This window comes from Perkinsus marinus (assembly GCF_000006405.1).
Source record: "Perkinsus marinus ATCC 50983 genomic scaffold scf_1104296951686, whole genome shotgun sequence".
Lineage (NCBI taxonomy): Eukaryota > Perkinsozoa > Perkinsida > Perkinsidae > Perkinsus > Perkinsus marinus.
In genome coordinates, this window is record NW_003209171.1 from 5,184 (window position 1) to 18,698 (window position 13,515).

General features: G+C 46.9%; 1 protein-coding gene across 1 annotated transcript; it reads left to right on the plus strand.

Annotated features, from left to right (window-relative positions):
• Nucleotides 1-7,798: 7,798 nt before the first annotated feature.
• Nucleotides 7,799-9,886, plus strand: Pmar_PMAR003174 (hypothetical protein; the record flags this gene model as incomplete). Its single annotated transcript, XM_002777464.1, has 1 exon — nucleotides 7,799-9,886. One exon carries the CDS (start codon nucleotides 7,799-7,801, stop codon nucleotides 9,884-9,886), a length of 2,088 nt encoding a protein of 695 aa, XP_002777510.1.
• Between the last annotated feature and the right edge of the window lie 3,629 nt (nucleotides 9,887-13,515).

Below are 13,515 nucleotides of genomic sequence, written 5' to 3' on the forward strand. Positions count from 1 at the left end.
ATGCTTGTGTTGTTGTGGCTACAAGCTGATGGGTATGTTGTCCTTAGAGTTTACTGTTATCTCTGGTTTCACTGATATGCTTGTGGCATGCTTGTGTTGTTATGGCCACAAGCTGGTGGGTGTGTTGTCCGTAGAGGTCACTGTTATCGCTGGTTCTACTGATATCCTTGTGGCATGCTGGTGTTGTTATTGCCACAAGATGATGGGTATGTTGTCCGTAGAGTTCACTATTATCGCTGGTTTCACCGATATGCTTGTGGCATGCTTGTGTTGTTGTGACCACAAGCTGATGAGTATGTTGCCCTTGGAGTTTACTGTTATCGCTGGCTCTACTGATATCCTTGTGGCATGTTGGTGTTGTTATGGCCACAAGATGATGGGTATGTTGTCCGTAGAGTTTACTGTTATCGCTGGTTTTACCGATATGCTTGTGGCATGCGGCTATCCGTGAACTTGCTCTCTTGAGAGACCTTCACGAATATCTTTGCTGATGCCTACTGGGACTCCGTCAGATGCCATTTTGTCGAAGTCCCTATCCGGGCACCCTTAATCATTAACTGTTTGGACATTCTATATGTTGTATAATGTTGTGAGTGATTGTTTATACAATCCGTAAAAAAAAATTCTGGAAAAATTTTGTGCCGCGCGCGAAAAATCTTTCACGTGCGCGAACAAATCTGCGTGGGTCAAAGGAGAATTCTGCGTGGGTCGTCGTGACTCGGAGGACCTCCGAGTCACCCTAAGGTTACGAGGTCCGGACAACCTCCGGGAGGTTGTCCCTGAGAATATCCACATCATTTCCTACGTCCGGCCGAACATGGTTCGGGTTTGGGAGAAGTTCGGTTCGGTTCCCGAACCGCCGAACCAAACTATCCGAGCCGACTTTGGGTAAATTCAGAATCTGAGCCTTGAAAATCTGAAAATCTGGACCTTGAAAATCCGAATTTCAGATTTTCAAGGGAAATCGTGAATAGTCAAGGTGATTTCTCGCTCGCCCCGCGCAGTTTATTCTTGCAAATAGTCAAGGCACGGGCCAAAACAGATGATGTCCCTACTAGGGACTCCCTAGTGTCCTAGGTTACTATTAACCACGTTATAGCGTCCGTACCGACGGCAAATGACGTCTCTACCGCGTAATGCGGTCCGCATCGGGCTAGGCCCTAGCCGCTAGGGGTTTACACTGTTATTCCCTTCGGGTTTCTGGTTGCCTTGTTATTCCCTTCGGGTTTCTGGTTTCCTTGTTATCTGGGTTTCCTGGAATAAGACCGTCGGGGTTCGGGTTTACCCGTAATGACAGTTTTTTGAGAACTTGTATGATACAAGTTCTGATACAAGTTGTATCAGAGCTCGCACTTGAGTAAGAGCTCGCGCTTGTATATGGGTTTTGTCTGTGGAATCCACAGTGTGGATTCCCTGAGGACTTCCCTAAGGAGTCCTCGGCCGACAGTTCTTTGTAAGGTCTGTCGGCTGTGTTTTGGTCCCTTTTAAGCGACTTCTTCCTAAATTATAAATTATAAGCGAGGACTTTGATAGAACGTCGTTTGTCGATCTTCCAGAGTTGAACTCTGAGAGTTCTAGATTGAGACTCCCTCCAAGGTTTCTCGAAGGTGCCCTAATCATTAGGGCCTACTGCCATCTCCGTCCGCTTGTGAGAGTCACCCAGCCGATCTCGAGAGGAGCCTCCCTTCATCTCTCCTCCCCCCATCGTTACCCTTTAGTTCTCAGCAACAGGTCCATACCCCTAGAAGAAAGACGTATTATCAGAATGGAGCGCCTCTTAGGAATTCATTTGCCTCCTACAGAGTAGTTCCAGCGGCAGCAGACGATTGCAGCGTTCAGAAAGTAACCTGGCTGAACAGTTCACCTTGAACTTAGCTCAAATCTCGGACTTGCAATTGAATGGTTGCCATTTTCTTCTCTTAAGGTACTACTTAGATAGGACCACCGTTACTCATCGCCAACGGCGGCACCTACGCAAGGTGTGGCATCTGTATCGCTCTGCTCCACTTCCTGCCGAAGTGGAGCAGAAGCCAGGAAGTGGACAACGCTCTGCCTAGGGCGTTGTCCACTTCAGGGCGTCCTACAATTCCCAACGCTCTGACAACCTCGCTCGTCCTACAACGAGACCCTCGCTCTGGTGCCACCGTGGCATTGCCACGCGATCAACTACTCACTTCTATCCTTCCTATTTGTGCGTTTAGTTACGGTAAGTCTCAGTATTACTAGTATTACTAGTATTACTAGAGTTTTATCGCGGGCCTTCGGCCCGCTTTTCATAGCCCCTCTTAGTTCAGTGTCCTGAGCTTTTAATACAGCTACTGGAATGCTCTGAAGTCGAGCTGGACTAAGAGCAGGACGTCGGTCCCTGGTTCAAACCCCACTAGAGACATTTTTCTTGGATTTCGTGCACTTGCAGGAATAGCGCATTTTTGGACTGGGATTCATTGTTGAGGAAATGGAGCACTCTCACATCAAGTTCCATAGTGACACTTCCGCTGATGCTATTTGAGAGTCCTAACCCTCATCTTCTGACTGTTACGGCACTACAGAACATTTTGGAGGCCTGGAGGGAGATCGTATGTGATCAAAGTTTGAGTTCAGAGAGGATGAAACGGCTGTTGTTGTTGTTGTTGTTGTTGTTGTTGTTGTTGTTGTTGTTGTTGATGATGATGATGTCGTTGTTGTTGTTGTTGTTGTTGTTGTTGTTGTTGTTGTTGTTGTTGATGATGTTGTTGTTGTTCTTGTCTCGTTTGGACCACCACGACCACCTCGATGACCACACGCTATAGTGTGGTACACTCGCTATTACACCTTCATGTCATATGATGTGTTTCTTTCATGATAGGCAGTGTTGAGTACAACTGAGTTAGATGGAGGGAGATCGTATGTGATCAAAGTTTGAGTTCAGAGAGGATGAAACGGCTGCTGTTGTTGTTGTTGATGTTGTTGATGTTGTTGTTGTTGTTGTTGTTGTTGTTGTTGTTGTTATTGTTGTTGTTGTTGTTGTTGTTGTTGTTGTTGTTGTTGTTGTTGTTGTTGTCTCGTTTTGACCACCACGACCACCTCGACGACCACACGCTATAGTGTGGTACACTCGCTAATACACCTTCATGTCATATGATGTGTTTCTTTCATGATAGGTGGTGTTGAGTACAACTGAGTTAGATTGAGGTAGATCGTATGTGATCAAAGTTTGAGTTCAGAGAGGATGAAACGGCTGTTGTTGTTGTTGTTGATGTTGTTGATGTTGCTGTTGTTGCTGTTTTTGTTGTTGTTGTTGTTGTTGTTGTTGTTGTTGTTGTTGTTGTTGTTGTTGTTGTTGTTGTTGTTGTTGTTCTTGTCTCGTTTTGACCACCACGACCACCTCGATGACCACACGCTATAGTGTGGTACACTCGCTAATACACCTTCATGTCATATGATGTGTTTCTTTCATGATAGGCAGTGTTGAGTAGGGTGGCACGCGGAAGGAAAAATAGAAAAATTATTTCCTTCGGAAGGAAATTTGAAATTTGAAGGAAAAATGAAGGAAAAATACGGAAAAATATGGAAAAATAAATTTTTTCGCTTGGCCTGCCAGGTTTGGCAGGCCAGAGCGTCACTGTCTTATTCGGTCGGGCTGCTAGCAGATGATTTGCATTTACTAATCATGTTTCATAGCTTGATTGAAATTGAAAGCGTTACAAGATATGGGAGATATCCACACTGGAAGAGACCAGGGCGTGCGCTAAAGTTCAGCGGCTGAACAAGCGCGCTCTCTATAGGAAAGTTTGTAACGCAACGCTCGGTGATTAGAGCTGTCGCTGAGCATTACTTGATTGATCCTTTGACGGTTGCATTCCTTCGTTTCATTTTTTCTCGAATAAGAGGGCTGTCGAAAACTTTAGTCACGGCAGTCCATGGGGCGGCCAACATTGTCTTCTAGTAACCAACAAAGCCTTCCAGTTTCGATCGTTTTCACAGGTTCGATCGTTTTCAGCAAGAAACGCAGACGAGAACATTGACTTACTATGCGAAATGAGGTGCAAACGTCAGTCTATTGGTAACGGTGATTACTGACTAGTTCAGTGCCTCATAGTATGAGGCTCATACTGTGAGGCTCACAGTGTGAGCCTGCGGCCGGTTCCAGAACCACTGCCTATATGTTGCGTCAGGGATACCTATCCGTTTGTTTTGGAGTATGCTACGTTGATACTCCACCGTCTTATGCTTGTGGGAATGCAGCATTTCCCGCTCGAATAAAGTGGTCATGATGCGAACTTCGCATTGCGAAGTGCCATGCAATAACTGAAAGTTTCAGTCCGAAACCGCAAGCTGGGCCTTCCAGTGGAAGTGCGAATCGAATTCTCGCTCGCCACAAAAGTCTTTGATCATCCTGGCGAACAAGGTTTCCCTATACTCAGTCTAACCGAGACCACTAACACAGACATATATCCCAGACATCACCTGGTGTGAGACCTCTTGTTTTTTGAAATTTTTGTGCCCATTTATGGTCGTTTCGGAAATTTTTTCTTTATTTTTCCTTATTTTTCCTATTTTTCCCTATTTTTCCTACTCGAAAGAATTTTCTAAATTTCCTTCATCTTTCCGAAGGAAATGGAAGGAAATAATTGGAAGGAAATAATTCGTGCCACCCTAGTGTTGAGTACAACTGAGTTAGATTGAGGTAGATCGTATGTGATCAAAGTTTGAGTTCAGAGAGGATGAAACGGCTGTTGTTGTTGTTGTTGTTGTTGTTGTTGTTTTTGTTGTTGTTGCTGTTGTTGCTGTTGTTGTTGTTGTTGTTGTTGTTCTTGTCTCGTTTTGACCACCACGACCACCTCGATGACCACACGCTATAGTGTGGTACACTCGCTAATACACCTTCATGTCATATGATGTGTTTCTTTCATGATAGGCAGTGTTGAGTACAACTGAGTTAGATGGAGGGAGATCGTATGTGATCAAAGTTTGAGTTCAGAGAGGATGAAACGGCTGTTGTTGTTGATGTTGTTGATGTTGTTGATGTTGTTGTTGTTGCTGTTTTTGTTGTTGTTGTTGTTGTTGTTGTTGTTGTTGTTCTTGTCTCGTTTTGACCACCACGACCACCTCGATGACCACACGCTATAGTGTGGTACACTCGCTAATACACCTTCATGTCATATGATATGTTTCTTTCATGATAGGCGGTGGTGAGTACAACTGAGTTAGATGGAGGGAGATCGTATGTGATCAAAGTTTGAGTTCAGAGAGGATGAAACGACTGTTGTTGTTGTTGTTGATGTTGTTGATGTTGTTGTTGATGTTGTTGTTGTTGTTGTTTTTGTTGTTGTTGTTGCTGTTGTTGCTGTTGTTGTTGTTGTTGTTGTTGCTGTTGTTGTACTTGTCTCGTTTTGACCACCACGACCACCTCGATGACCACACGCTATAATGTGGTACACTCGCTATTACACCTTCATATCATATGATTTGTATCCTTCATGATAGGTGGTGTTGAGTACAACTGAGTTAGACGGAGAGAGATGGAGAAATACTATTACAAATTCGAATACTTTTTTCAGCTCGTCAGTGTTTGTCCCATCTCAAACCACACTCCCTACCACAGGCTACAAACCACTGCGGGATTACCTAGCTAATCCCGATAACAATCGGCGATCATTTTTGCTATCATTTACGGTGATAACCTATTGTTTATTGTCTAATTATATAGATACATATAGATTTATACATGCATCTAAGTAGAAATGCATGCAGTTCGTCGCCTTATCTTCTTGGGTTGTCAATCACGTCTTGCTAGCTATTCTATGACGGTGGCAAGTCTATTATAAACTTACTGATCATACGATGATATCATGATGATGATACGAACTCAACACCGTACCATTCTAACGTGCGAAGCAACGACAGCAGCACTGCTGTTGTACAGCAGCCTACAACGGCAACAACAATAACAACAACAACAACAACAACAACAACAGTGTAAGGCGCTGTGACTTGAAAGTAGTTGAGTAGAGACTACTGTAACAGTCGAAGGAGAGTTGCATTCTAATGGTATCAGTTACTGACCACTGATAATCAGTAGTCAGAGTAACCATGGCGGACAGAGATTAAACCGATGGCTCCACAGCGATTGTTGCTGAAGTTGCAATTGAGAATTGCGTTGAGACGGGGACAGGCGTCAGCTGATTATCATTTCCGTGAATTAGTTCCAGCCTGTATCTGCCAAGAATGTATAGCTTGGACCACCATCAGCAGCTCGCTTACGATCATATCATGGAACATATTAAGAGGCCTGGTTCGTCTCGATATTTCTACATAACTGGATCCGCCGGAGTTGGCAAAACTCACCTGATGAACCATCTGATCAACAGCCTCCCTCCTGACTTGGAGCCCGTGGTGTTGACCTGGAGCGGAATGGCTGCACGGCAACTTACGAATGCCTCAACAATTATGTCCTACTGCGGATTAACCTTCGACTCTACAGGATTGGTGGGCGATAACGCATACATGCGAGATACCCCCATCCTGCAGAGGCGTATGGTTGCATATCTACGGGGGAAGAAAACCTTACCAAAGAAGCCTGTTCTCTTCTTGGATGAAGTCGGAGCATTACATAGCTCCATATTAGATGCTCTATCGGGTACCTTCAAGGAGCTTGTTCCCAATGGAGATCGTGGTAAGGCTTTCGCAGGCATTGTGGTGGTGCTCTGCGGCGACGTATGCCAGCTCGGCCGCGTCGAACTTTTCGACCAGTCTCCAGCATATCCGCCTGGTGAATATCCTACATATCCGTGCTGGCAGAGTTCCACCTGGGAACAAATGGCACCGACAGCACTCTACTTACGGGAGTTTCATCGAAGCGGAGGAGAGGATATCGCATATCTCGAGCTGCTAGAACAGATACGTTCAGCTCCTCCTCTTTCTCCAGGAGTTCCACGACTACCGGATCAAGCAGCTAGAACTTTGCAGAAGATTCGAGATCGAGATGGTGGAGGCGTATGCCCTAGGTGAGATGGATCTGAGAAATATAGAGTATCGGATCGAGCGCAACGTACAAACTGTGCAACATAGTGGATACGCATGACATAGACATGTGCAAACGATACCGTTACCACGGCAACAAGCGGACTCATGTATTTTAAAGGTTGTCTCTTACTGTCTTACTGTTAGGTTCCCGCATGTCATCATCTGTTTAACCAATTCCGAGGTTGAAGACTACAACTCCCGTCATTTGGAGGGTCTCGAGGGAGAACTGCATTCCTTCCCTTGTGTCGATACCGAATATGGTAGTTCCCCAGCCAAATTCAACCGCAACGATATCTCCAAGATGGGGTTCTCTCCTATGCTGTATCTGAAAAGGGGTTGCAAAGTTATTGCCACAGTCAACGATGAAGCCAAGCGATTCGCCAATGGAATGATCGGTGATGTACGGGACATAAGTGTCATACGAGGAGACCCGGTTGTTACCGTGATCTTCGGCGATCAGGGTGCTAGTCCAGTCCAAATCCGCCGTGCTACATTCACTGTTCGCGGATGCGATGGACAGATCTTCTTCTCCAGAAAACAGCTGCCTCTTCGAGTTTGCGCAGCCTTGACTATTCATCGTGTAGTCGGGGTCACATTGGAAGGCGCTTGGCTTCAATTGCCCTTCAAAGGGGCAGGGCCTGAAAGGGATGAAGAAATAAGAAGGTACTGGTCGAGGCCCTGGCTCCTTGGGGCTCTATATACAGCTTTAAGCAGAGTCGGGAGTAGCAGTAGGAAAAGAGTGAACTCTTTACGTCATACTTCGGACGCCAATCGAATCGACCCTATCTTCATCATGGATCCTGCAGCTGTGGAGTTCGATGCGATGTGCCGGCAGACGAGCATCATACCTGCGTCGGTGCACCGAAGCAATCCTGAAATAGGTGCAAGGCGAATTGTCAGTGGTTTTGGTACCGATGCTACTACCCATGATCCGAACGTAACTGGGAGACCAAGTGGGGGCAGAGAGGTCGAGGAGCTCAGCAAGACTATTGCCGACCTCAACAAGGATATCTGTGGTCGTATGGAACAACTTATCATGTCTCATCAATACGCATCCAATCAAACCAGCGTTAACGGCCGTTACATCAATCCGGTGGTATACTGCATGGCAAAGCCGCTCCTTCAGGCTAGATTAGCCATGCTTGAGCCATCATTCAAGTTCGAGTTCTATCGGAGGCTTGATGAAATGCTCAATCTGACTGAAGATATCGTCGAGAACGAGGGCCAGGTTCTCACCATGGTTGAGGAGATGCTCCGAGAAGAGGCTCGCGATAACTTCAAGAAGTTGAACGCCAGCGGCTCTGACACGCGAGTACCTGAAATACATTCCACAAGAACTATCATACCGCCGGCCAAGAACTTCACTACAACCGATAGTGTGTCATTCAACAAATCGACAGAGGTACCCGACGACCAGAACGCGGAGTTGAGTGAGGCGCATCTTACCTCTGAGACTTGCCCTGGTGCTTTCATGGACTCGCGAGAATATGAATCAGATGACTTTCAACCTGAAGAGGATGTTGCTGATCTAATGGATATAGATGCTGTGGAGGAGGATATTACAGACGATGACAGTGACGATACCGAGCTACATGAAGCAAGTACTGCCAGTGCCCAGGGTAATCTGGGACATAAGAACGATAAATTTGGTGGGGAGCCTTTCATAATCTACAAAGGGCATATCTATACGGTGGTGAAGCGATATCTACTGGCCCATCCCTACCTGCGGTTCAAAGATGCATCTCTCGAGAAGCTCAAAACAGGACATAGGAGATGTATCCTCCAGTGCAAGCGTACTGTCAGCGATGTGATTGCAGACAAAGTACCTGCTAAAGGTTCTCGCCCTGACTGGCGACTATGGCCTACTCACACTTGCCGGTTTGCCGAGATTCTCGTCCGCATGGAATCTGGACGATGCTTCTTCTACCCTCTGAAATCCATAGCGACTGAGCTAGATCAGTGGCGGTCCCATGGAGGAGGCCCTCTCCACGGCACAGAGATCTGTAAGAGTTCTTACGTTCCTCCTGACATAGTGGATCATTGGGCAGAGCTACTCCATACTACTCCAACTCTGACATTGGACAAGTTGAAGTTGAAGACAAATGAGCGGTATATGGCAGGCGGGTACTGCAATGAAAGCATAGAGTTCTTAGCTAATAAGGGCCTTACCGATTACGCCAAGATCCGAGGCGTTTATCGCTCCCTGAAGGAAAACGGCAAGGGAGGCCTGAACCTCGACGATTTCATCGAGCAGCTCAAGTCCCTCCGTCTCAGCTCCGAGGAGATACGGGAAGCGATGACGCCTATATTGAGCAGCCTGAGAAAAGTGGAAAGTGGTGCTTCAACAGAGGCCGACTTACTTCGTGTTCGACAAGCTGATCGATGTATAATACTTGACAACATCCTATGCGAAAAAGGTTTGGAGCCAAGTGGGCGATGTGAGGTGACGGAACTCTCCATGGTCTTCACAAGCCTGAGGATGCTGAGGAATCTGGAACGGTGCAAAACCATTGGCATAGATGCTACCTACAATGTTATCTTCGCTGACGTAGTGCTCACCGTGGTATGTGCTCTCCCACGCGATGCTGCTGCTCGGCCTGTTGCTCTCTGCTTAATGAAGCGCGAAACTACCAAGTCCGTGGCCCATATGTTGAAGCAGGTGATGGCGGCAGCGGCAGCTCTCGAACTCGTGGGTTCCATTCCATCTGAGGTCGTAATGGACGGGTCGGCGAGCTTGCACAGCGGCGTAGAAGAAGTCCTTGGAAATGATGTAATCATCATCTCCTGCTACTATCATATGAAGCAACGTGCTCGGAAGGCCAAGGCGACCGCGAGACTCTCTCGCAAGCTCTGGTTTGCAATCAGCAAGATTTGGATTTGATGGGTGACTCTTGGAACCGCGCTGAGTGGAAGCGCCTCAGAGCATTGTTCCTGACCAAATGGAACGAAGGTAATGTTTCTAACACGCTTCCTTACCGAGGACTTACCGTTGGAGGATGTCCAACTCTGGCGTGGTGCCATACTCTATTCTCTGTTCAGATCCTCGTGAGAATCTGCAGCCATCGGAGAAGGAGGCAGTCGCAATATTCCTTGACGAGATTCGAGGCTACCTTGATGAGGATGATTGGAGAAGTCACTGGGGACAGTATGCGAGTGAGATAGCAGGTCCTCGCACCAACAATGCCGTTGAGAGATTCCATGGTGAGCTGAAAAAGACGGTGCTGACCAGTCGATATCGCCGTACCCTTGGAGATTTCGGGAGCTTCGTCAAGTCAGCTCCGAGCTGGATGCAAATATCACAGTATGGTCGTAACGAAGCCTTACGAGGGATTGCAGACCAAGGTGACAGACGGCTGGCCGCCAAATTCTTCGAGCGAGACTTTTGCTCGGTGGTGCCTCGATCATGGAGGACGAGTCATTACATTGATACTGAAAATAACAACACGCAGTGGATTTTCTTTGCGAGCGAGCGATCCAGGCTACCAGATGGGGTAACTTCTCTGAAAGACCTTGTGTTCTCGCCGAGGAGCGATGAAGCCAAGAAGTTCGCAGAGAGCGCCTACACCAGTCTTGACGAAGCGAGGGAGCTGAAGAGCAAATACTGCATCGTCACATATGGCCAGACGGCTAGTTGGGAGACCCCACCTCCTCTCGGCCCGTGGTGTACATGCAAGATCTGGGGCTCTAAACTGGTGTGTGCACATGTCGTCTGCATATCCTATATAATGCGCTGCGATGATTCTGCCGAAGCCAAAGAGCAGTGGAAGTATATAAGGACTTTCCTCAGTCGACCACCTCAACGTCGAAACAGAGGGGGTCGCATAGGCACTCATGAGATGCCTGAGGATGTCCGATTCGGATTAGCAGGGAGAGCCACTTCAATTGCTACGAGGAAGCGAGCTAGGGAGAGTGAAGCCCCAACAATGAACCTACTAGAAGAGGATAATTAGTGCTACGAATACTAGGCTCACTTTGCAATGCAAAGTTTGCATGAATGATGCCTATAGTAAATGCATCTCAATACCACTGCAGAGCATAAGTGTTGTGTTTCAAGTTGGAATCAGGTAGAACCTACTCCCCAAGAGACTCAGGGCTATAGTGAATCCCAATTGAACTCGAAAGGTCGATCAAGCGACTCGGAGCGAGTCGCTATATCTGATATGATATAGTCTATCATTCACATGCACACTGCCGTCACTCAAAGAGCGCCAATCGCTGAAGACGAGTCAGCCAGCGTGACAGTTGCCAAAGTTACAATACTTGCAAGGCCACTTGCTGGTTGAGTCAGCCACAGAGACAGATGCTGAAACCGCAGTAGTTGCAGAGATGCGCGGTGGAGCATTATCAATGATAGTTTTAGCTCGTTGAGGGTGTTACCAGACACCAAAAAGTTGCTGAAGTCGCACATGTCACTTGGGTCCATGCTGAAGTTAGCTCAGACCCTGAGCCTCAACGTTTGTAATACAAAGCTTCATAGTAGTGACCAGTCCATCACCGTGGAGCCCCAGACCAATGCATTCCGCAGAGTGGTGGGAGAGTCTCCGAAACTACTAACTGTGAGATTCTGACGGTCTCACAGTGAGACCAAGATACGCAGAACTGAATGTGGAAGAGCCAATGAGTTTGGCCGTCAACCCATCAGTTTTGACATCGCTCATTATTTGCGCTTGACATCATGCAGCTTCTTAGACGGCAACAAGGAGAAATCACCTTCTGAGGGCCAGAAGCTGAGACGAGGATCATAATGAGGTTGGTAATTCAATAAGAAATGCGTTGTAACAATGTCAAACTTGAGAGATTCAATCATCACACGCGACCAAATGAAATCGCACCAAGTACTGAAGTTACCTTCTTTGACACTTGCCCATCTTTAATAAAGTCCACGATGTGCGACTTAGCTCTCCAAAAATTTCTCGGTACTATAACTTTTTTTGGCAAAAAACTCGTACAAAAGGAGTTATGTTTACTCCAATATCCCCGGTTCTAGCGATAGATCCGAGCATGACTTCTAGCGCCGGAAATTGTGTTTATTGTGATAGTTCAACCTATCCGTGAGCGCATTGTAGCGTGTGTTTCGCATGACAGCTACTGCATAACTCCAAACCATGTCTTGAATTTATAACTCCAGATCTTGAGGCAATTAGCGGGTAGATGCGATGAGCGAGAATCGCCACTCCGCGAACAGACTTCGTCTTAGGCCGGCTCCGCCTGTAGGCAAGCAATGGCTAGCTTGCGACACCCACACAACGATTTTTTGTGAGGTACACTGTACTTAGTTCAGTACGCAGAGTTAGGAATGTTTTGATGTTCAAGTTAGATCTCAGAACTGGCCCCTGAAGGTGTCTATATGGAGTCTCTACAGTAGAGACAAAAATCTCTGTCGAAGGATCAGGGAGTCCCCAGTCAGTCAATCTGTCGGGTGCATGCTTTATGCCTTTATGTCGTTTATGCGTCAACTGCGGGTAATGCGAAACAATTACTTCCGCACCATGACCTCGTCAGAATAATAAGTCAAGATTTGTGAACTCAAGTCGACTCGAGCCTTTCAACCTGTTTGTCCGCCCACGACGGAACAAGAGTTGGAGGCTCATCTCTCATTGAGAGATTCGAGATTGTAATCGTGCGGAAGAAGAGTCTTTCACTTCAGAGAGAGACTCTCAAATAGCATCAGCGGAAGTGTCACTATGGAACTTGATGTGAGAGTGCTCCATTTCCTCAACATTGAATCCCAGTCCAAAAATGCGCTATTCCTGCAAGTGCACGAAATCCAAGAAAAATGTCTCTAGTGGGGTTTGAACCAGGGACCGACGTCCTGCTCTTAGTCCAGCTCGACTTCAGAGCATTCCAGTAGCTGTATTAAAAGCTCAGGACACTGAACTAAGAGGGGCTATGAAAAGCGGGCCGAAGGCCCGCGATAAAACTCTCAAAACCCTTCCCTACCAGCTTTTCCAGCGTTCGGACCTTTTTTTGCCAGTGTTCGGACCGCTAAGCGACTTTGGTCGACGTGGATGAAAAAACGCACGCCATCGTGATCGATATAGTGACACCAGCGCAGGTTTCTCGAGTGCCTCTTGTGTGCGTCTAGGGAAAGCAGATTGCCTTTACTCTGTTGATGGAGTGATTTCTGTTGTAGACCGTTCTTCTTGTGGTGTGGAGTTGTCCTTCACCAATGTTGATTCACTATAGCAATTCCCCCCATAGAGAATGTTATCTTTCATCGGTCTCGTCTCCGTCGCTAATCTCCTCGCCTTGGTGCTGGGATTCCCTGCCAGGGAACCTTGATGAACACTAGAGGCATCGCTAATGATACTACTACTGTTTGTCCCACCCAGAATGTCACTACTTCGGCAAGGCCTCCGTCGAAGTATCGTCCAGTTAGGTTTGTGTCTTGACACAAAGTGGTTCGAAGGACACCACTGTATTACGCCCGCGCCAAAAGAACTACGTGTTTGTTGGGATCATTTTTGCCAAGCTGATGCTCATTGTCGCGGCATCCATCCTACGAATGCC